This window comes from Diaporthe citri (assembly GCF_014595645.1).
Source record: "Diaporthe citri strain NFHF-8-4 chromosome Unknown scaffold_1, whole genome shotgun sequence".
NCBI lineage: Eukaryota > Fungi > Ascomycota > Sordariomycetes > Diaporthales > Diaporthaceae > Diaporthe > Diaporthe citri.
This window is the reverse complement of record NW_025064846.1, coordinates 8,271,883-8,294,783: the sequence shown is the minus strand read 5'-3', so window position 1 is coordinate 8,294,783 and position 22,901 is coordinate 8,271,883. Positions and strand designations below refer to the sequence as shown.

The window sequence follows — 22,901 nt, the reverse complement described above, 5'->3', positions numbered from 1 at the left end:
TAAGGTCCTCCACTATACCCGCCGCTTTTAAATTAATAGGGCTAACTTAGGCGGAAGTTAAATTAAAAGCCATTACCCTTAAAAAGAAGTTAAGAATACCTTAAGCATTAATTATTATTATTATACCGCCTATTAAGATAATATTGCTCTTTAATATTCATAATAACTAAATTATTATTATCCTAATCATTATATTTATTAACATAGCCTTATTCATAGGCTTATTAATCATTTCTTATAACTATATATTGCAATATAAGGTTTTAAGCCTTTAATGCCTTAATATATTATTGCAAAATAAAGTAAAGTTGCTTAATATTTATTAACGCTATTAAGATAACATAATGGAATTTAGGAATGCCTTATATTACTTGCAAAATCATATCTTATAAAGAGCCATTTTTATAAGTAATATACTTAAGTGCTTTATAATAAAGTTATATTTTATTAATAAGCATTTAAAGAATATTTATATAGCTTTTATATAAGTTTTTTTATTAAAAAGTAAAAAAAGTTAAAGTATTTTAATTTATAAAATAATTATAATAATTATTATTTATATTAAAGTAATTCTTAAGTTTCTTATATATTTAAGCAAATAAATTCTTTTAATTAATAACTTAAGTATAATATATCTTTGCTAATTCCTTAAGCATATATAAAAAAGCTGCCTTAAATTATTAAGGCTAAATTTATAAATTGCTGTAAACCTTATAAAAAAGAAGGATTTTATTATTAAGAATATTATATAATTCTTTAATAAATATTTTATTTTTATAATAATATTTATTTAAGTTAGCTATTATATTTAAATTAAGTAGGAAGTTCTTTATTTTTATTAAAGGCAAGAAGGCATAATAATTATATATTATATAAAAATTATTAGTTAAAGAAAGGTTATTGCCTTTTCTTAATGAATTAAAAGGTTTTAAAGGGCTATTATTACCTTTACCGTTATTGCTAAGTAGGCTAGGCAGTTTAAATAATTTAAAATTAAGAAAGTTATTATTAATAAGTGGTTCCTTATTTTTTATTAAGGCATAATTAAAGTTAGGAATAATATAAATACTTAAATTATAATCTTAAATTTAATTAATCTTGAATATAATATAGTATTCTTGCTTTTAATTTATTAATTATTTAAAATAGTTTAATGCTTTAAGAATATATATAAGTCCCCTTAAAGTATTTACTTTTTAAGTATAAATGCTCTTAACTTAAAAAGTTTTCTTAATAATGCATAGCAAGTTTTTATTAACTTATATAAATATTAGCTTAATTTAGCTATGAAAGTTCTTAATAAATACCTTATATGCCTTATTACTTAATATATATACTATAGCTTAAATTTAGCCTTAAACATAGGTATTTAAGTATTATTTGCTGCTAAGAAATCCCAAGGGATTTATTTATATTAAGGGATTAAGTATTTTAATAATGCTTTTAAGTATAAGAATATAGTTTATTTTAATTAATATTAATAAATTATTTTAGCTAGCAGTATTACTTATTATATTTATTATTTTATTATTTTAATAAAGTAATAATAAAGGTATATTTAATTTAGGAAAGAAAGTAATAAAAAGGGGAAATAAGTAATGTTAAGGGAAAATAAAGAAGTTAAAAGTTACTTTTATAACTTAGCTATTAAAAGGCAAATTAATTCCTTTCTTTATATTTATTTATATAATAAAATATAAATAAATATATTATTAATAAGAATAAATATTAATTTAGTTCTTTTAGTTATAACTATTAAATTTAAAAGTTGTTATTAAGGTTATTTAAAACGTAATAAATGCACATATATTAAGGGTAGGGGAGTTTGCCATAATCTCTTATTATAATAACTACCTTTTTATATATTAAGTATTATTATTATTATAAATTGTGCTATATAGATTTGTGATGTTAATAATGCTAATTAGCATAACCAAAAGGTTATCTCTTTAAGCCTTATTAATTTATAATCGCCCTTATAACTATTAATTAATATTGGCTAAGTTACGTATTGCAATATAACGTTTAGTTAATATAATGGTTAATCATTATTAATTATAGAAGGAAGGAAAGCAAAAGGCTTAATTATGCTAGCTATTTTATATATAGCGCCAGGGCTGCTACTTGCTAAGCATCCTAACGGGCCAAAGCTGCCTAATCCCAAACAGTCCTCTATATAAACGACACCCATTATTCCTACAAAAAAATTAATAATTTTTTTCTTTTTATTTTTTTTTTATTTCTTTTATTTCTTTTATTTCTTTTATTTCTTTTATTTCTTTTATTTCTTTTATTTCTTTTATTTCTTTTATTTCTTTTTAAAGAAATATTAAATTAAATGTTAATATTTATAAGGTTATATATGAATTAAGTATAAGTTTATGAGTTAGGTGTGGGTGTCGTGCTTTAATAGCTGTGGAAATGCTCAAGAGGCATCTGTATACCATCTGTTTTCTTGTTTTTCTACTAATCATTTACATGCCATCTTTCCTCGTTCTGCTAGGCTGTAGCACACCCGGCAACGTTCCGTGGCGAGACGATTGTGCAGGAGGCCCGAGCCTCTCAGAGAGTTACACAGGTACCTGGGCTTGCTGGGCTACCTACCTACCTGGTCGCACGCACGTGGGACAAACCAGCTGAGGGGATGGTCGTTTTTCTTCAAATGTACACCTGTGAGACAAATTCCCGGTACAAGTAGACTGGCCACCCTGACACATGCACGCTAGATCCGCTAGCCGGTCATGTTAGTCAGCCCGGCGCTTGCTATTCAGAACCTGTCTAGGCAGGGAGTCTAACGCTTGGCGGGCCGCGAGGACACCGTGGACCAGCATTTCGAAACTCCATCCTCCATCCCTTTGAAACGAGTCCGCCCCGGGCCACCGCATCTAGGTAGAGGACCCCTAACGGAACGCCTGCCGTGGCCACCTAAGCCCAACACAACTCGACTTCACTCAACTCTACTCAACCATATGCATTCATTCCCACCTAGCAGCCCTTGGTGTTGATCCCCTATTCAAGACCATCTCCCTCGCTTTTCGCCGAGTCCCCTGTTGCACTTACCCTCGGTCCCTAAATCGTGCCTTGGCTCTACCCAGGCCAGCATCCCACCCGACGTACGCCAGCAACCAACGGCGGCCTGGACTCATCTCCCGTATGCTCACTTGCTGCGACCGATAGTTGGAGCCAAGACCAAGCATCAACATCTATGTGCCACCGAACAAGGCACCGATCCCGACAATGAAGATTACCGCCGCTGTTGGCCTCGGCCTCGCCGCCGTCGCTGCAGCGAGCAGCTACCACTCCGACTCGCACGACCACTACGTCCTGCATCTCGACCCCGAGGCCAGTCCAGATCAAGTCGCCTCGAGGTTAGGCCTTGCATACGACGGCCAGTTTGGCGAGCTCAAGGACCACCATGTCTTCAAGGGGGCCAAGACTGAGCACGACGTCGTCAGCTCAGAACTGAAGGCGAGGAGGCGGCGCAAGAGGGCCCTGGACGACCACGACCCCCTTGACGGCGTCTTGTTCTCCGACAAGCAACAGTTGCGGGCTCCTTGGGAGAAGAGGATAATACCAAAGCCCTTGGGGCCTGTCTTTGAGGAGCGCGCAAGCGGTGACACAAGCGACCCGGCCTTGTTGGCCGCTCAGCAGTCCGTCGCCACCACCCTCGGAATCTCAGACCCAATATTCGCTGAGCAGTGGCATCTCATGAACATTGTCCAGGCCGGCCATGACGTCAATATCTCTGGCGTTTGGTTGCAGGGAATCACGGGCAAGAACGCCACCGTGGCCATCGTGGACGACGGTCTCGACATGCACAGCAACGACTTGAAGGACAACTTCTACGCCCAGGGCTCGTACGATTTCAACGACAAGACCGACCTGCCTGAGCCCCGCCTGTCGGACGACAAGCATGGGACTCGTTGTGGCGGAGAAGTATCGGCAGTCAAAAATGATGTCTGCGGTGTCGGTGCCGCGTATGATTCCCGCATCGCTGGCTTGCGTATCCTGTCCAAGATGATTACGGACGCTGATGAGGCTGTTGCGATGAACTACGACTTCGCACACAACGACATATACTCCTGCTCCTGGGGGCCTCCTGATGATGGGCGGTCCATGGATGCCCCCGGGGTTTTGATTCGGCGCGCCATGGTCAACGCCGTTCAGGAGGGTCGGAATGGTCTCGGGAACATTTACGTCTTCGCGAGTGGCAATGGAGCGGCCAGTGACGACAACTGCAACTTCGATGGGTACACAAACAGCATATACAGCATAACGGTCGGTGCTATTGACCGCAAGGGACAGCACCCCTACTACTCTGAAGCCTGCTCCGCCAACTTGGTAGTGACATACTCGAGTGGCAGCGGTGATAGCATTGTGAGTCAAGCAATGATAGATGCGAAAAACACCCGGGGGCCACCATTACTGACCACTCGCAGCACACAACGGACGTTGGCGAGAACTCTTGCACTGCGGCTCACGGTGGCACATCTGCCGCCGCACCCTTGGCCGCCGGTCTTTTTGCCCTCGTGCTCGAGATCCGCCCTGACATCTCGTGGAGAGATATGCAATATCTCGCCATGAACACTGCCGTTCCTGTCAACGAAGATGACGGGAGCTGGGAGACAACCGCCATCGGAAAAAAGTTCAGTCACACCTTCGGCTACGGCAAGATTGACGCCTACGGTCTTGTGGAGCTGGCTAAGACCTGGAAGAATGTCAAGCCGCAGTCATGGTTCTACTCTCCTTGGGTGCATGTGAAGGAAGCGATTCCACAAGGCGATCAAGGCTTGGCCGTCGACGTCGAAGTGACAGCCGACATGCTGAAGAAGGCCAATCTGGAGCGCGTTGAGCATGTCACGGTTACGATGAACATCGATCACACGCGCCGAGGTGATCTGTCCGTTGACCTGATCAGCCCCAACAAGATTGTCAGCCATCTCTCCGTGCCCCGTCGGCTGGATAACGAGGCTGCGGGTTACGAGGACTGGACTTTCATGAGTGTTGTCCACTGGTAGGCGATTTCGTCCTTGAACTGTGCGACTGTGCCCACGCTAACTTTCTTTGCAGGGGCGAATCTGGTCTCGGTAAGTGGACAGTCATTGTAAAGGATACCAAGGTGAACGAACACAACGGCACCTGGACAGACTTTCACCTAAAACTCTGGGGCGAGTCCATCGACCCCAAGCTCGCCAAGCCCCTTCCCCTGCCCACCGAGGAAGACGACGACGATCACGACGTTATTGCTACCACCACCGTTCCCCCAACGACCGTCACGCCTCCACCCGGACAGACCGCCCCGGCCGACGTCCCTACCACTACACCTTCAGACCACCCCGACCGGCCCATTAACGCCAAGCCTACCGCTACCAGTTCGGGCACAGGCGAAGAAGTGCTCTCCCCCTCTGCTTCCCCCTCAGCCTCTGCCGAGGCCTCGTCCTGGCTGCCGGGCTTCCTGCCCACCTTCGGCGTATCGCCTGCCACCCAGGCATGGATCTACGGCTCACTGGCGCTCATTCTTGCCTTCTGCTGCGGACTGGGTATCTACCTCTGGATGGCCCGCCGCAAGCGCATGCGCAACTCGCCGCGTGACGACTACGAGTTCGAGCTCCTCGATGAAGAGGAGGCCGAGGGCCTTGCGTCGGGTGAGAAGAGCGCCAGGGGCGCAAAGGGCCGCAAGACTCGCGGTGGCGAGCTGTACGATGCATTTGCCGGTGGCAGCGATGAGGAAGACGACGAATTCGGCGGGAGTGGCGCTTACAGGGATCAGGATAACAGCCGCAGCGAGGGCAGCAGTGACGGTGCTGGCCGGGAGAAGCGGGCCCTGCGGGACGATGACGAGGAGGAGCAGCATGTGTTGGGCAGCGACAGCGAGGACGATGAGGCTGACGAGAGGGAGAGGCTGCAAGGCGGTCGGCGTATGTGAGGTGCTTCCTTTGATTAATTAATCGTATGGTCCCGGGGCTCTGTAATGGTTCCAAGACTGCAGCCTTGGGTTTGGGATACAGGCGTTTGGGGGCAGGGGTGCCAGCATATGTTATCTGGTGATTTCAGAGCATCACACCAAGCAGCACGAGACATACTGTTGCCGGTTCAATTCAGCAGCTACAAAAGTTACATGCTCGTTGATTCGGTCTCGAATTCTGCCCTACAGCAGTGCAAGGAAACGATAGTCAAAGGGGAGCGATGTCATGAAGGAGAAAAAAAGTTCTTAATTCAGGGTCGAAGACTATGCCCTTCCCATTTAAACGGATTCATCAAGCTTTAACGCCCCAACTCCAGTCCCAGCTCTTCCCCCCAAAGCAATTATAAGCTGGCCATGGTGGCAACAAAGTAGCCATGCCTTCACGACGAGAAACGCTGATTCAGCCCCTGCCAGCCCTCATTCAAGATCCTGGAGAAGCCAAGGGGCAAAGACACACTCATTCCAGAACGTGACTCGACAGCAGCCATACTGATGTCAGAGTCGCTACTGTCAGAGTCGCTGTCTATATCGCCCCGGCCCTCCACTTCGACCCATCCGTCCAACCCCGAGGAAGGCCCAGGCTCGTCGCCCACGGAACAGGTGTCACGATCTAGGTCGGCAGCCCGGTGATCCTAAGCCGGGAGCCTGACCCCTTCTCTCTCCATTTCATCGACATACCTCTGCCACACGTCGGCGACGTCGCCGTAGAACTCGACGTGCGCGTCCGCCAGACGACCCAGCTGGCCCTTGAACTCGACACGCTTGATGCGCTCAAAGTCCGCGACCTCCTTGACGACCTCCTCGTCGAACATTTCGGACATCTTCCTCGCCGTCTCGGCCTCGCGCGTGAGCTCGTCGATGCGGACCTCCAGCCTACGGAGCCGCTCGCGCCGGGCCTGCTCGTGGTCCACGCCGCGGACGTCCTCGATTTTGCTACGGATGAACCCGGCCGGTCCGCTGGCGCCGGTGCCCCCGTACCCGCTCGCCAGGCTGTCGCGGTCGACGGTCGACTTGTTGAGGTACTCGGTGAGCTGCTCAAAGTCGAGCTGCTTCTGCTCGCGCGCCTTCAGGAGGTTCTTGAGTGCCGCGGAGAACGCCACCATGTCGCGCAGGCTGCCCAGGTAGTCCTGGTCCGTGTGGTCCTTGAGCTTCTTGAGCCCCGTCGCCGTGTCCTCCACGCTCGCTGCGAACGCGTGCACCGCGGCCTCGACGCCGGGCTCGAGGTTTATGAGCTTCTGGAACTGCTCGGCTAGGTCGCGCAGGTCTATCTCGAGGTCGTTCTCTCGGCGCGCGACCCGGGCGACGAGCTTCTCGACTTGACCCAGGTCGTCGTCCAGCTTGTCGCTCTTTTCCTTGACCTCGATGAAGCGACGGTCTGGCTTGTGAACCTTGGTGAAGACGTTGATGAAAGTGTCGGCAAAGTTGTCAAAGACGCCACCGCTGCCCGCCTCCGAGGAGCTCGTGATGTTGGCACGGCTGCTCCGGCTCTGCATGGTAGCATTCCAGTCGGGAGACTCCAGGAATGTGTGCAGCAGGGACGCGCGGCGGAGTATGGGGTGCTGGGAGCATCGTGAGAGGAAGCGCTGGAGAGAGTAGGCGCGACGCTGGGTGAAGTCGGTCCCGAAGCGGTCTCCACGCACGTATTCCATGCGCTGCTTATCGGGGATGGGTGGGACGGCGCATGCTGGGTAGTCCTTGCTGAGGGTCTTGTAGAGAAATCCGAAGTCGGTGAAGCGCCGGCGCACCTGGGAGGTTGGCTTCTGGAAGGAGGGGAAGGTGGACTGTGGGAGCATTGATCAGCGGGTCGTCATGCAATTGAAGGAAGGGGCCTGGACAGAGCGAGGAAAAGGGCGCCGTCTCACGTGTGTCGTAATTAGGTATGATACGTATGCATCTTTTGTGCCCACGTTCTCGGTGTGAGGGTCGGTGACGGTGCACTCGAGTATCTCGTCGCCGCCGCTATGGCTGGGATCTAGATGCTGCAGGCCGGTGCGGTCCTCGCCGTCGCCCGGTTGTGACTTGCTGCCGGCGCCTTCTTCATCATGCCCCTCGTGTTCTGCCGAGGTCGAGCTGCCCACGCGGATGTTCTGGTCGCTGTGCCATGAGATGTTGGAAAAGTTGTCCTGGTCGATTACTGCCATGATGGGCAGCTGCGGATGACGTACGGCCGTCAGGCGGGTGCGACTCGGGCTTTTGCAAATCGCTTCGAGTGGTGTGAAGAACGGGATAACCCAGTGAGTCCGGGAGAGGCCGATAGCGATTCTGGGTATGCTCTGTGTCGTCGAAGCTGTTGTCTTGTCTCCTTGAAATGATCACAGGCTGTTCCGGAGCGATGGGCTGGGTTGATTGACGTACAGTCAGTGAGTGAGTGAGTAAAGCAGGAGCTACTACGCCTGGTGGGGGTTTGCAATGGAAGCTTCCCCTTGCGCTCCTGCACGCTTCTCGGCTCTGGCTTGGCTTGGCTCAAACCCCGGTCTCTCCGCTTCTGGGCACACACTTCAAGGCTGTTACTTCCTAGGACACTATCTCTTGAATCTATTTCGACCTTCTCTAGTTTCGATTTGCAGCCTCCCTCAAGCTAGCCCTATGGTTGGAGGATGCACCATACAGATTTCCAAAGGCTTTCCTATGGGTAATTACACCATAAGCAACAAGAGGTTATCCCACAGGAGGTCATCCCACGGGAGATTATCCTGTAGAAGGCTACCTTATAAGAGATACCCTACAGTTTATTCTATAGAAGGCCACAGATTATCCCAGATGAGGTTATCCTGGAGGTTGTTGTCTCATGGGAAGCTAATCTACAGGAGAGTACAGACCACCGCAATTATCTCCAGAGGATTATGGTATGATGAGTTGCTATCTAAAAGGCCGGTGGGACCAAAGTACAGAAATATCTTACTTGATCGAGGAGTTTGATATCAAAGTACAAATGAGTCTATCGATTTCCAGTGCCGAGATGTTCTTCTAGTCTTCATTTGATTCCCCCGTTGACCCCTCCCCTGAACCCCTGCGACGGCCTATTCCGGTTCTGGTCCATAGGACATGTATTCTCACACGACCGGAAGCATATACTACTAGTATTTTACGATATTCCCTGAGCGCCGTTGACGAATCAGCCTTGCTCGCCTTGGAGCCCATGAATGCATAAGGTACGAAACGCCGAGCACCAACTTATTCAACTTTCTTGCCGTCTGTACTCTTGGCAGATGCCTTGTCGGCCTGGCTGGCATCCATCTCAGCGTCGATGGCCTCGCCGACCTGCTTTTTCTCCAGTCCAGCGTCCTTGGCCTCCGCCTGCCTCTCCTGTCTCTCGTCCTTCTCGTCAATGTCATCAACGTCCCTGGGTGTCGCCAAGCCGCTCTCCTGATTCGACTCGTTCTGCTCGCTCTCATCATCGATCAGCTCCTGCTGCTCCCTGAGAACCTCCAGGCGCAGCTTATTGGTCGCCGCCCCCTCGGCAGTATGTACCTCGAGCTCAATCTCGTGGTACAGCTCCTCGGGAATGGACGATAGCACACCAATCAGTGCGTCGATCTGGTTGGCGACGGCGTTGTCCCCGGTCTGACCATACATGTAGGCGTTGCTCAGGACGAGGAGCGTGGAGGGGACGCCTTCCTTGAGGCGCAGATCGAGCCAGGTCTGCAGGTCCTCGCGCAATCGTGCGGGTGAGACGCCATGCGACTTGATACCACGGCTGGCACATGCCATCTGCAGCTCAGCGACTGTCAGGCTCTGCACTCCCTCATAGCTGATGGCACGATCGTCGCGCTTGATCTGCCGCATACGGTGTCGGATCTGGTAACGGAGCATCATGTCCGTGCCGAACGTGTTCAGGTTCATGTATCGACACATCGACACTAGTTGGGGCCGCGACAGGTTGTCCAGAGTGAGGTCATCCTTGAAGGCCTTGCAGACTTTAATGACGTCCTCGGCAGTGGGCTTCTCACCAGTGGCGCGGACTTTGCGGAAGAAGTTGGCAAACTCCTCCTTCTGCGCAGTCGCGGCGGACAAGGGGAGCCCGGTCTCTTTGATGGACTGTCGGAGGAAGTCGCTAACATCTCTCCGGAGCGCCCGCAGAGTCTGAGCCTTCTGGTCCTTGGATTTCTGGTTTTCGTATGTGCTGGGGAGGAGGTTGGGGAAGAGCTTCAGCGCGACTGGGAGTAGCAGCTCGGCAAATGGTATGATAACGAATGCTGAGAACGGGACGAGTCTTCCCAAGTCCTGAACTGTGCGCTGAAGTTGACGGTGTTCTCTTCGGGTGAGCTCATAGCCTGCAGCCATCCTGACCGCGAGCTTCGTGCTGATCCTGACTTCAGTCGCCAGGAGCTTTGTGCCATCCCAGTAGTGCTGGGCCTCCTTCTTTATTTTTTGCCCGATCGTCAGCTTCTTGTCTTTTTTCGGGTCCTTCTTGGAAGCAGCAAAAGCATCCTTCCGCTCGGCTAGTTCTGTCAAGCTGTCGCTCTTTTCAGTGCCAGCTGCCGCCTTCTTGTCCTCCGCCTTCAACTCGGCCTCCTTTGTTTGCGCCGCCGTCTTAGAGCCAGGAACCGTCTCCTTAGGCAGGGGCTTCTTAGCCTCCTCAGCATTGAAACCAGGCGGCGGGCCAGATGGCTGACTGCCTCGGTTGGTGTCGGTGGTGACTGAGCGAATGGGGATGAGCAGTGCCAAGGCGGAATTCTGTAGCTGTATGTTTCGAGCATTGCGACCGAGATGGAGGGAGCTGGCTCGCAGTGTCGACCTTGATATTGCCCGACCTGCAACATGCACTGGTGAGCCTTGGTCCATGCTAGTACCCGGTACCGGTAATATGTATCATTCGGGGGTTAAGCTTACCACCACCAGCGAAAGGGTTGACAACAACGGCTCTACGAGCCACACTTGCAGATGCGCTCATGACGGAGGCGCGGTTTAGACGAAGACAGAGAGAGCGGGTGTTGTAAGATGTAATACGAGGTCAAAACGTCGAGGAAGGAGAGTGGGAAAAGTCAGGTATGCATGTAGAACAGAAGCGGCATGTAAGATGGAAAAGGGGAGAGAATCGCAACGCTGGCTTGCAGGTCCAGCTGCAACTGGCATTGGATTGTTGAGTGACCTCACGTGGGGCGGCTTGTCAGGTACAGGGACCGCTCCTCCCAAGCGGCATTATTATGTAACTACACCAGATGGCGATATGTCATGTCGGGTGGGTTACGGGGCGCGCAGATCAACCGCCGACTCAGGAGAGAGCCTCAGGGCCACCGAGTCGGGTACCAGATCGAATGCACACTGGAACAGGACCGAGAACTCAGCGTCTCGTCTGCTTTTGCTGGCTTTGTTTCTGGTGCGAAGTTCCTGAGTGACAGTGAAACGGGCCCGCCACTTGTCACAAATTCCGGATCTGCCGACGGTCCAAGCTTCTTCGGCCACTTCCAGACCCTCGGGGCGGTAGTGCAGCTAGGACCAGCATGGAGTAGGACAACCCTGCCACCACCTTCTTTTTTTTTACTCTTCCAGAAGACGGTCGCCAGCCTGTCAGTAAATGGACGCCACCTGGTTGCGGATGGTCGTTAGTCGTTGGGCAGGCACGCCTGCACGCATTCGGTGGGACCCCCCCCCCCTCTTCCGCGTGCCAGTAAGTCCCTCATAGCCGACTCTGTATACACACATGTACTCTCTTTTGGAATGTTCATGCGCAATTAGTCCTTGGCCAAGTAGAGACTGTCCTTGCACCCTGTTTGCGTTATGTTTGGAGGATGCACGTTTCCAAGGCCCTTACTGTAATTCTCTCAGCACCACTGTAATTCAAGATACACCCAGAGCTTTGGGAGGACTTCACACATGGCTCGTCGCGTTATATTAACCTTCTTAGTTTTATATGCCCCAAGAGCAGATAACAATGTTCGATCATGTTTCGGATAATCGAAAACTGTGCTCGCCTGACGCAACTCGACTGATCTGCAGGGACGCTTTCCGTATAATGCACAGCCCAGTCAGCCAGTGTCTGTCAACGCAACCGGGCAGTTGGATGACCTTTGTGAGCAACCACATCAAATAGAAGCAGAGAAACATGCCACAAGACCATCATTTTTGTTTTCTGCTTCAACGGCAACTACAGCCATGGCACCTGCGTCTTTCCAGGTGATTTCAGACCTCCACCTGGAGGGGAGCCCATCGTACGACTTCGACATCAAGCAGACAGCAGCTAACATCGACCTGCTCGGTGACATTGGCCAAGTCGCTGATGTTGGACTGTTCATATTCCTCGGGAGGCTAGTCGGCAAGTAGTGGAATGTTTCCTTTCTTCTTGGTAATCACGAGCCCGTTGGGACCAGCTGGGAAACTGCAAAGACCAGAGTTCATGCTTTCGCGAAGAAGATGGAAGATCTAAGAGGGAGGTTCACCATGGGCAGATTTGTCTTCCTGGACAGGACGCGGTTCGATGTCACCAGAACTCTCACAATTCTGGGCTGCACGCTGTTCTCTGATATCGTCCCACAACAAACTACGGAAGTGGACAGACGACTGATTGACTTCAACCACGTTCACGGATGGGCTGTGGGTGACCACGTCGCAGCACACAGACGAGATTTGGAATGGCTCAACCAGCAGGTGCGCGAAATTGAGCAAAAAGAACCCCTGAGAAGTATCGCCATCTTCACGCATCACAGTCCGACGACGGACAGCAGGACCATGGATCCACGACACGCCGGTAGTCCAGTCTCGTCGGGTTTCTGTTCGGGCCTGGCCAACGAGGCCTGTTGGAAGAGCCAGAGTGCGGTCTTTTGGGGCTTTGGGCACACACACTTCAACTGCAATTATTTGCAAGATGGAAAGCGCATCGCAGCAAATCAGAGAGGCTGTTATAAGCAGGCCCTACAGGAAGAGTTCAATCCGGGTAGGGTATTTATTATCGGGAAGGCTGGCAGTTCGGGAATGCTCGACGTGTAGTTTCAAATCACATGTGGCACGGCTGATCACCGAAGGCTGGGAAAGAGGGCATCAGTAAAGCAGTAGACGAAGAGGCCTCGTGCCGCAGACACCGAGTCGGCATACCAAAACTATTGGCTTCTGGGATGGCATCCTCAGACGCTGGGCCATTCATGCGAGCCGAGGTGGGCGAGAATGTCCCTTGCACCCGGCAGTCCGAGACCTGTCTAAACTCCGCACCGTCGGGGGCACCAGGTCCCAGGGCATCAGGCCATCAACCGCTAACTCCAAGCCAAGGGCTTCAGCCGCAGGCCGGATCAATGGAGCAATGTCAACGGTCCCAGGTTCATTTCCAGTCGAGCCGGACGTCTTAGAGATGAGCCCCGGCGAATGCTTATCGCAGGGTTGACAGCGACATAGCAACAGGCACGAAGACATAGCACCAGAAACCGGAAAATGGAGAAGCGTTGCTTGGGACCAGCTGGCAGCCAGCTGGGACTCAGTGGCTTCTCAACAAATTGGCGTGGGCTTGGGCTTTTGCTGAGATGGGAGGCATGGGGTTGGTAGGATTTGCTGGAGAAGCCAAATTAGGAGCTCGTCTAACATTATTCGACCTTATCTACTAGTGTCCCAGATAGAGTGATACAAGCGATAATCACCGAAGATTCGCAGTCCGAACTCAAACGACGCCACGGCCCTTGGCCTATCGAGCTTTCCCCGCGACTTTATTCACTTGATCCATGGACACTGGTCGGTTGTCCGTCGTCTTTTGGTGACGCAGATCCCCCCCCCCGGCGAGTTTGGTATTCATCAGCAGCTGATTGATAATTCTCAACGGCCCTTCTCCTTTCCCGTTTCCTCCCTTCCCTCTCTTCTCCAGCAGTCCTCCTACATTGTGTCGCCTGCAATCCTGTCGCCATGGATATTTCTTGAGGCGTTCCGCTCTGTCCTGTGGTTGCCTCGCCTGGTCCCCTTGGGATCGCCTGCCCTTGCCCCCGCATCGTAACGGGTTTCGGGAAACGCGCATCCTGAAGTCGACCTACTATCGCAACCTATCGCATCCCCTCAGGTGTCGCACAGCAACAAGGCCCCTCAGCCTTCCTGGGGCTGGCCTAGTCTGATAGAAGGCAAGCACTACAACGCCGCACATACGCACTCACTCACCCAACCCATACATCGCCCTCTCTCTCTCTCTCTCTCTAAACACTCATATCATAACATGAGATTAAGGCGAGCGGCTCGTGTCATTCTGGTCGGCGCACCCGGCGTTGGAAAGGGCACCCAGTCCGAGAGGCTACTACATCGCTTCCCGCAGCTACACTGTATCAGCTCCGGTGATCTCCTGCGGAACAACGTGAAGAACAGGACCGCGCTCGGTCAGTATTTTCCAATGCCGATATCGGTACTCCCCCTTCCGATCATGCCCACAACTTTCTGACGCGACTCATTCACAGGCATACAAGTAGAGAGCACGCTCAAGGCCGGTGGCCTCGTCTCTGACAGCCTCATCCTGCGCCTGATCAACAACGAGTTGAGCAAGCGAGGATGGCTCGGTCAACCCCAGGTCATGACGCTCAACTCCTCGGCGGTGGGGGCCGAAGGTGAGACGTACGGCAACGAAAGCGAGATGGCCGCCTTCTTGTCCGCAGCGCCCAAGACCTTCGCCGCCCGCCCCTCTGAAGACCCATCGGCTTCGTTCCTGCTGGACGGCTTTCCACGGACCGCCTCCCAGGCCGACCAGCTCGACGCCATGGTCCCGGTCAACCTTGCAGTGTCCATCAAGACCCCATTCGACGTGATCCTGGAGCGCATCTCGGGACGGTGGGTGCACGAGCCCTCGGGGCGCGTGTACAACACGACGTTCAATGCGCCCAAGGTGCCCGGACGGGACGACATCACAGGCGAGCCACTGGTCAAGAGGGCCGATGATGACGAAGAGACGTATCGAACGCGTTTCCGCAAGTTCCAGGAGACGAGCGAGCCCCTCCTGGAGCATTATGCCCGGCAGGGAGTGTTGATGGAGATCGAAGGCATGAGCAGTGACGAGATCAGCCCGAAGCTGTTCAAGGAGTTCGAGAAACGCTTTTGCGAGTAAACCTATGTGTGTATGAGTTGACTGTGTAAGGCTTGGGCCGCAGGAAAAACCAGTTCGGTCTGGGAAACGGCTGGCTGATATCCGGGAGGTTTTGGCTCGAATCGTACGGCGTTTATTGAGCAGCAGCAGCAGCACTATACGACTGCTTGGTACCTGTTCCTGGGGCAACTATTTTGTATTCTCCCTCTTTTACTGGCACGCAACGAAACTTGAGCATGGGTCTAAACTGCGACATGTCGCGTTAGGAATTGCGGTCCAGACACAAACTTGTGTTGTTCTGATTTGTTTTGTTAGTTGGGACGTCGCAGACGTTCAGATACCCATCAGGGCCGTCACCTCAAATCCAACAGGCTTCATCATTACTCTCGAGGTCCGAAGGTGAATGCCGCGTGCCTGGAGGCTTACCGCCGCCACCATGCAGCCTGCCGTATCTAGGTGTGCGCTCGAGTAATACAAACATGGGCGTGTGTGATCTCTTTCAGGTGCCTTGCATGACATCTCCGAACGGTGTTATGTGTTGCTATAGAGCAATCCACAAATCCAGAGTGAGTGTACTCGGTTCTTTCAGGCAGCTGCTGGCAGGCATGTGACGACAGAGCAACCACACTGCACGTCTACCGAACTTCTTGAGGACCCAGGCATAGTACTTGGGTAGTAGGGGCCAAAGGAAGATTTTACCACAGAACTTCCAATGTTTTCTTGTGGCCCTTAGACCAAACTCCAAAACGACTTACTCTGTCAAGCGCGTACGATGAACCATTTGATCCGTGATCGTGATATCAAGAGGGGTCAGCCTTCGAAAGGCATCGAGGTTCACAGAATTTGTGGCAATGCAACTCCTTCCTCAGCTTCCCGTCTACGCAGCGTCACGAGACCGATTCGTACACACGAGGACCGGCCGAGCTATTATGCACTGCAACCAGCGACCTCGGGCTGCGAGGGCCGTCGCGAATCATGAGACTGCGAGATCCTCGGGAATGCACGGAGCCCTGTAGAAGGAGGACATGGACATTTGGAATACATTCCCAAAGAGGTGGGTAGCAGCCTTGCCTGTGGTCTTTATCTGCCCAAAGCGACGTTGCGAACGACGCGAGACACAGCACCATTCGAAGGGTTGCATCCAGCCTGCTAACAAGGCACGCCTACCCTAGGTAGCCAGCGTAGGTATCCAGACGGCCGGGTCCCGCCTATCCACCTGGGCTGCAGGGCCTGTCGTCATCCACTAGGCAGAGCGGCAGGGGGGCAGGACGGGCTCCTTCCGCAACTGGGCTTGAACCGTGGGCGGAAGGTGCAGAGTGCAGCTGCAGGTGCGCTGATCACACGGGCGAGCCTCAGGAGCCTTCCTGGTGTTTCCAAGGTTTCGAGGGCTCCAGGGCCTGTCCTTCCCCTCCTCCGCACCAGCACGTCTGCACGCCTGCCAAGGACGCTGCCGTGCAAGCATGACCTCCTCATCGTTCCTTGGGACTTCATCATCACTTCCACCTGCTGTTCTGTTGTGTTTGATGCGTTGTTTTCTTGTGATTTCCCGCAGGCCACGGTAGCATCTTGACGGTACTTGGATTACATTGTCTATTTATCCATTCATTGTCACGTTCGTCTGATCGGACGAGGACACCACGTCACCTGCCTGGCGTCCGCTCTCATCCTGCAACCCGAGCTACTACGGCTTCATATCTTTACAAAACATGGCACTCCGCTCGCGTTGAGACTTACAGGTCAAATCTCCCTGGAAAGCCTATACATGGCCTGAGTGGTTCGTGTTTCAATCTCGTCTGTCCTAGGCTGGGCGTCGTCCTCGGTTGGGTTGCACATTGTCTCGAATCGACCTGGAGCTCGATGAGCCGAAGCCGCCAAAGTGGTCCTGTGGTCATTATTATCCAAGACTCCGGAGTTTTCAAACAACAGAACGCGCATCAACGATACCGTCATGACGATACTATGGATTGTCCTGGAAGGCGCCCTAATCGGCGCCTTGGGTGTCAAGGCCACCTCAGAAAGTTCCACTCCTTACCAAGCTGCGCTGGACATTGAACACGACGGTTTCGAGAGTCATGCATCACTCAGTGCTGCACATCTGGACATCCTCGACCCCATGTTGGAAGTTCTGAGCACGATGCAGGAAGAGTACTTTGCCCCATGGTTAGGAACGTGGCCAGAAGCAATCGACTGGACCGCCGCCGTGATGGGCACGCACGTCTCCGGCGCTCTCAGCTCTATATCCCGCGCCCTCGACCTTCTCCCAGTCTCAGGACAGGCTGGCGACCGAAACAAAGAAAACCTCGTCACCCTCTTTTTCTCGCAGATTCTGGGCTACTATTTCGGGCAGGATCACTTCGCCATTAGGAACGAGGCGTACGATGACATCCTTTGGGTCGTCCTCGGCTGGCTCGAAACGATCCAATTCATCGACCTGCACACAACGCTCAACTTCCAGGACGTCGTCGATGCTCCAGGCTTTGCAAAGTGGCACGGTAATATATGGACACCCGCATTCTCCCATCGAGCACGGATATTCTGGAATCTCGCCAAGGCTGGCTGGGACTGGGATCTCTGCGGCGGAGGTATGACTTGGAACCCCAGGCTGGAACCGTACAAGAACGCCATAACCAACGAGCTATTCATATCGGCATCGGCTTCCATGTATCTGTATTTCCCTGGAGATTGGAATGACTCGCCCTTTTTCAACGGGTTGGACACCTCCAGCGACGAGCATTTCACTAGGCCCCGCGGGGATGATGTCTTCAGGCCTCACGATCCTATCTTCCTCCAATTCGCACAAGACGGGTATCGATGGCTCGATGAGTCCGGCATGATGAATGACCAAGGTTTGTATGTCGATGGGTTCCATATCTCCGAATGGAACGATCCCACGAGTGACAACAAGAAGTGTGATGTGCGCAATGAGCAAGTCTACACTTACAACCAGGGTGTCATCCTCACCGGTCAGATCAACCTTTGGAAGATCACAGGCAACTATTCATACGTCAATGACGGCCATCGCCTCGTTCGGGATGTCATTAGGGCATCGGGATGGGATCTACGACGCCAGAGACCGATCGATCATGGTCGAAATTACAGAAGCTACGCCGATGGCGAGCCACCGGAAGGTAGCAAGCTTCCGCCGTGGCATGGCCTCGGCCGTGCCGGTGTAATGGAAGACGCCTGCGACAGCAAAGGAACTTGTTCCCAAGATGGCCAAACTTTTAAAGGCATCTTTTTCCATCATCTCACGGCATTTTGCACATCGTCGTTATCCCTGGACGAATTTCTCGCCTGTAACAGACAGACGCGTGATCAGATGCGCTCTCATTTAGAAGAGTGCAGGTCGTATGCTCCTTGGTTGCGGCACAATGTTCGTGCCATGATAAGGACAAGGAACGATGCAGGGTTAGTGGGTATGTGGTGGACTGCAGGACATCTTGGTCTCAAGGACAAGATGCCGCCTGGGGACGATGTTGAAGATCCCAATGCGGTGGATTACAGAAATGATGGTGTGCCTGAGGATCCGGTATGGAAACGAACCCCGGCAGGCGTAAATCCTCCGCAAGCCCCTCACATCCCATTCCCCGAGTCTTATACAGCCGACGAGCATGTCGCGTTACATGCTCGTCAGCAAACACCAAGACGATTGCGGGAAGACAATGAAGATGTTGCAGGCTATGACAGGACGAATTATGGCAAGGGAACACATACGTCTATGATCAAGGAAGATCTCAACGACCGCGGCCGCGGCCGGACCATCGAAACCCAGGGTAGTGGATTGGCGTTATTGAGGGCCTTCTGGGAGATTTCAACACGGACTCGATCTAGGAAAGGGCAAGTGAATCCGGGGGAAGGAGTCGATCCCGATGAGTTGTAAGAAGCTACGATGAGACTGAATCGAATTACTTCAAACCCTGCCAGCCCTGTGCTGCCCCGGGCCGACAGCGTACTTCAGTGGAGTAGGTTCTCCACGATGTCTCAGCCGATGATAAGAGCTGCGGAGCAGAGGATCATCTCGACATGGTGGTGACATTCAACACTGTCTGTTAATAGGCGTGCAAGATGAGAACATGCGGTGCCCGCGAGCCACATTTGGCTTCTTCTCAAACCTTGCTCTCTACGTCGCACCAGCACCACTCGACCTATTAGTCTCAGACCAAAAACAATTCGAATTTCAATGCAGGACCTGAACTCCTAGCTAGCCGGTGCTATACAAGTCCACATGATCCAGAAAGGCAACCTCATGTCCCGCAGTGATCATTGCACCACCAAGTACATGGTCCCATCCAGCCGTGAGGCGCCGATTCAAGAGGAGATACGCCAGACATTTTGGCCTCGGCGCCATGTTTCCATCCATCAGTCCGTGGTTCAAGCCAGTCAAAAGGCTCTCTAGCCTAGTCGCGCCACTCGTCACCGCCCCTCACATCGGCGGGCACTCTCGAACTACCAGAGCTACCTCCGCCCTCCTCGTCCTCGTCATCCAGGGCCAGGGCAAGCTCGTCGGGATCCTTCATCTTGGCGTCAGGGTCTACCGACTCGCCATCCGCGCCCAAGATGCCGTGCTCCTCCTCGCTGAACCGGTCTCCGTCCGCGCCAAGGACCCCGTCGTCCGCGCTGACCGAGATCCCCCTGCGGCCCCATGCAGACCGCTTCGGGCCACGGCCGTTGCCGAGCGCGGGCGCACTTTCCTCGTCATCATCGTCGCTGCCGCGCCCACCCGAGTTGTCGACATGCTTGCCAAAGATGCGCCGCAGCAGCCAGCTCCGGCGCATGTCGTCGGCGTCGACGACGCCGCCGCTGCGGAGCTTGACGCGCTGACGGGTGTAGTATACCCAGGCGAAGTCGACGTACAGGGCGGTCTGGACCAGGCCGAAGATGATCTGCACGGGCTTGGGCTTGATGTCCTGCATGTCGAGCTCGCGCGCCAGCCAGTTAAGGACGTAGAGCCCGCGGTACAGGCCCAGGGCGAGCAGGTAGTAGCTGTCGATGACGGTGGGCACGGTGGTCTGGCGGAGGAGGAGAAGCTGCGGGAGGACGCAGACGGACTCGAGGATGTAGGAGAGGTTCCAGAGCCACTGCGGCAGGAGGTGGTGAATGTGTTAGCATAGTCCGATCGGCGAGGGAGAAGGGGGCCTCCCGGTGACTCACGTAGAACATGCTCCACTCATCCTTGCCCTGGAAGATCAACATGGTGAAGGGCGACAGGAGGAGGGCGCCGAAGAAGCACGCCGCCCCCAGCTTCCAGGCCAGCTCCTTCTCGCGAGTCCGGGGGAAGACCCACTGCATCAGGCCGATGATGTAGAACGAGGAGAGGATGTAGAAGATCTTGAATATTATGTTGTACACATATTGGCCGCGGCCGAACAGATCGGTGTAGCGGGCGAGGAAGACGACGCAGTAGAGCACCTGGGTGATGAAAGACACGCCTGTTTATAGTCGCTGGTCAGCCCCTCTGTTCCGCCGAGGCGTTCGCCTGCCGCACACAAGGGAAAGAAAGCTATCAAGGGGTTGCCCATACCTTCGGCACTTCGGTTGCGGTGTATCGAGGTCATGAGAATGAACTTGGACGCCAGGTGGCAGAAGTCCCCCACGATGCGGAAGAGCTGTGCGCGCAACGTTTAGCCTGGGGTGCCCTATTGCCAACCTCGTTGTGCCCGTGGGTGCCTCTTACATTCCAGGCCGTCATTTTGGCTGAATCTCCCTCTCAGTGCAGACAAATCAAAATGTAGACTCCCGGTGGGAGGTGGGAGGTGCTCGAAATGTGGCTCTGCCTTCAAGCTAGACTGGGCTGTCGCGAAGTGGTAGCAGTGCCTCTGTCTACAAGTCGGCTCGAGGTGCACAATTCAGGGAGTGCTGTTCTGTCCAACAGAAGACTTCTGACAAGCTGCGAGCTTTGCGCTCTCTGCCGAGCAGAGGATATGGGGCCCTTCGAGGACTCAAGGGCCGAGGGTCGGAAAGCTTTGGGGCTTGCTTGCGTATGTTCGGCCAGGCTCCCAGATAGTTTGGCCGAGCCGTAAGTATGTAGACTATGAGTGTGCTCCTGCCAGGCAATCAGGAGGGTCGGCAACCTACGTGGAGCTCCTGGATAGCGTCTCAGCTGTGGGCCAGAGGACGTCACCCACGCGCCTGATCCTTGCTAGCCGGGCGGGCCACGGCTACCTACTCTACCTAGGTACTTTAGTCAAGAGCGGGCCTCTGCCACAGTGTGCAGTCTATTGTGGCTTCATGCCTGCCGCGCAGCACAACGGTTGTCAGATGAGCCTCTTCAACTCATGACTTCAAGTCAGTTACTACTGTAACTACTAGGTAGGTCTGTAGTCTCATGACCAGAAACTGATTCTGAACACAAGAATTGTCAAGGCAACTGAAAAAGCGACCAGCTCAATTCATCGCATTGCAAGTATCCAACGCCCAGCTAACGCCAAGCTGTCCGTGATGGGTATCAAGATGCTCTCGGGTGTTAACAAAGTCAACCCGGGAGTATACAGCAAACTCCAGATCCTATCCCTACAATAAATGCAAACCACCAGAAAATAATTCTTCTCATCTTCCAGGGTTCCTTCGCCTTGCTTTGTTTCGCCAGGAAAAGTATACCCTCGATGATTTATGCAACAAGCCCCCTACGCCTAAGCCGTCGTTCGAGCACAATATGACGGTCAACTCCAACCGCAGTAATCCAGCACTAGCTCGCTCAGATGGGATACTATCTGGGTCTGACGCGTCGACTCCGCCATCGTCATAGTTCGCCCTCGATCATGTTTGGTAGCCACTCCATTTTTTCATCGCTGAACTTATGGCTGCGAGCTGTCAGTATCGCGCAGAGTGGGACGAACTGGGCTGACTTACCCCTCAAACACCGTGTTCACGAGAGAACGAGTGCCATACTCGGACTCGAGCATCTCCTTGTACATGAACGGGATCTTGGCAGGGGATCCCTCGAATGTTGTGGTGCGCAGAGGGAAGAGAAAGGTATCCTGAAGACCTGTTAGCCTGCGTTCGGTGATATGTCGCAAAGGGGCCATTCCCACCCTGAATTCATGGCCATCTTTGCATGAGAGGATACCGTCGCCTTCAGGATGCGTCAGGTTGTACCTGACAGTAGTAATGTCGATGAAAAGGCCACTTGTCGTATCGATCCACCGTGCGTCGATTACATTGAGCTTGTCCGTCTGCTCTCGGTTGACGTAGTTCGGATTTACCTCCAGCATGTAGTCTCGACCCTCGGGAATGCGCGGCGTCCTGTAATGGAAGACACTCATGTTATAGTAAAATCCTAAATAATGTATCGCAGCCTCGGACACCTGGACATCGGCGTCTGTGTCCCAGGGCAGGATCTTCTTGCCCCACCACCAACCAAGCAGCGAGCCGTGCATCAGCCACGTCTCGACACCGAGGTCCGAGAAGGTGGCCAGGTATGTCTGCAGGAGGTTCTTCAGGGCAGCCTTCTGCTCATGATAGGGGAGGGCCTTTTCGGCAAAGCGGCCGTCGTAGTGAGGATGAAAGAGAGACTCGTGAAAGTATTTCTCGGGCGGGTCGTAGTCTCTTGCGCTCATGTCTCTGTGTAGCCTAGTCCGTACCTGCGCAAAGTTCGCGTCCCCGCGAACCGAAGGGACGGCGCATATCCCCAAGGTGAGGGTAGACAGTGACAGGAGCCTGGTGAGCTGCATCGTCGGAGGCAAATGCCAGTATGCTCCTTGGCCAAGGATTCAGCGGCGAACAAGAAGCCCGGGCATGTATGGATGAAAGAGACAATGGATGGGCGATGTGTCCACGTAGGGCGCGGTCGCTGAAGTCAGGCGAGCGTCTCGGGGAGTCTCTGTGCTGACGACAGCTGGTACCGTCGTACGGTCTGTTGTGTTGTGGGAGACGTCTCACGGAAGGGCGAGACAGGGAAGATTGTCGAATGTGTCGACGGTGCCCCTCCGAGAGACCAGAATAAACGACCACGAGATT

General features: G+C 52.3%; 8 protein-coding genes across 8 annotated transcripts; 4 read left to right on the top strand and 4 right to left on the bottom strand.

Moving 5' to 3' along the window:
* Nucleotides 1–3,237: 3,237 nt before the first annotated feature.
* INS49_002140 (uncharacterized protein) lies at nucleotides 3,238–5,926 on the top strand (the record flags this gene model as incomplete). The annotated part of the gene is made up of 3 exons (XM_043162954.1): nucleotides 3,238–4,377; nucleotides 4,440–5,014; nucleotides 5,071–5,926. 3 exons carry the CDS (start codon nucleotides 3,238–3,240, stop codon nucleotides 5,924–5,926), a joined length of 2,571 nt encoding a protein of 856 aa, XP_043031460.1.
* Nucleotides 5,927–6,597: 671 nt separating this feature from the next.
* On the bottom strand, nucleotides 6,598–8,106 carry INS49_002139 (uncharacterized protein; the record flags this gene model as incomplete). The annotated part of the gene is made up of 2 exons (XM_043162953.1): nucleotides 6,598–7,746; nucleotides 7,828–8,106. 2 exons carry the CDS (start codon nucleotides 8,104–8,106, stop codon nucleotides 6,598–6,600), a joined length of 1,428 nt encoding a protein of 475 aa, XP_043031459.1.
* Nucleotides 8,107–9,139: 1,033 nt separating this feature from the next.
* INS49_002138 (uncharacterized protein) lies at nucleotides 9,140–10,859 on the bottom strand (the record flags this gene model as incomplete). The annotated part of the gene is made up of 2 exons (XM_043162952.1): nucleotides 9,140–10,719; nucleotides 10,799–10,859. 2 exons carry the CDS (start codon nucleotides 10,857–10,859, stop codon nucleotides 9,140–9,142), a joined length of 1,641 nt encoding a protein of 546 aa, XP_043031458.1.
* A 1,202-nt stretch (nucleotides 10,860–12,061) lies between these two features.
* Nucleotides 12,062–12,332, top strand: INS49_002137 (uncharacterized protein; the record flags this gene model as incomplete). The annotated part of the gene is made up of 2 exons (XM_043162951.1): nucleotides 12,062–12,225; nucleotides 12,293–12,332. 2 exons carry the CDS (start codon nucleotides 12,062–12,064, stop codon nucleotides 12,330–12,332), a joined length of 204 nt encoding a protein of 67 aa, XP_043031457.1.
* Nucleotides 12,333–14,090: 1,758 nt separating this feature from the next.
* On the top strand, nucleotides 14,091–14,966 carry INS49_002136 (uncharacterized protein; the record flags this gene model as incomplete). Its single annotated transcript, XM_043162950.1, has 2 exons — nucleotides 14,091–14,247; nucleotides 14,326–14,966. 2 exons carry the CDS (start codon nucleotides 14,091–14,093, stop codon nucleotides 14,964–14,966), a joined length of 798 nt encoding a protein of 265 aa, XP_043031456.1.
* Nucleotides 14,967–16,893: 1,927 nt separating this feature from the next.
* On the top strand, nucleotides 16,894–18,118 carry INS49_002135 (uncharacterized protein; the record flags this gene model as incomplete). Its single annotated transcript, XM_043162949.1, has 2 exons — nucleotides 16,894–17,791; nucleotides 18,045–18,118. 2 exons carry the CDS (start codon nucleotides 16,894–16,896, stop codon nucleotides 18,116–18,118), a joined length of 972 nt encoding a protein of 323 aa, XP_043031455.1.
* A 1,224-nt stretch (nucleotides 18,119–19,342) lies between these two features.
* On the bottom strand, nucleotides 19,343–20,634 carry INS49_002134 (uncharacterized protein; the record flags this gene model as incomplete). The annotated part of the gene is made up of 4 exons (XM_043162948.1): nucleotides 19,343–20,023; nucleotides 20,097–20,374; nucleotides 20,467–20,551; nucleotides 20,620–20,634. 4 exons carry the CDS (start codon nucleotides 20,632–20,634, stop codon nucleotides 19,343–19,345), a joined length of 1,059 nt encoding a protein of 352 aa, XP_043031454.1.
* A 1,050-nt stretch (nucleotides 20,635–21,684) lies between these two features.
* INS49_002133 (uncharacterized protein) lies at nucleotides 21,685–22,615 on the bottom strand (the record flags this gene model as incomplete). Its single annotated transcript, XM_043162947.1, has 3 exons — nucleotides 21,685–21,745; nucleotides 21,795–21,922; nucleotides 21,977–22,615. The coding sequence occupies 3 exons, from the start codon at nucleotides 22,613–22,615 to the stop codon at nucleotides 21,685–21,687; spliced, it is 828 nt and encodes a 275-aa protein (XP_043031453.1).
* Between the last annotated feature and the right edge of the window lie 286 nt (nucleotides 22,616–22,901).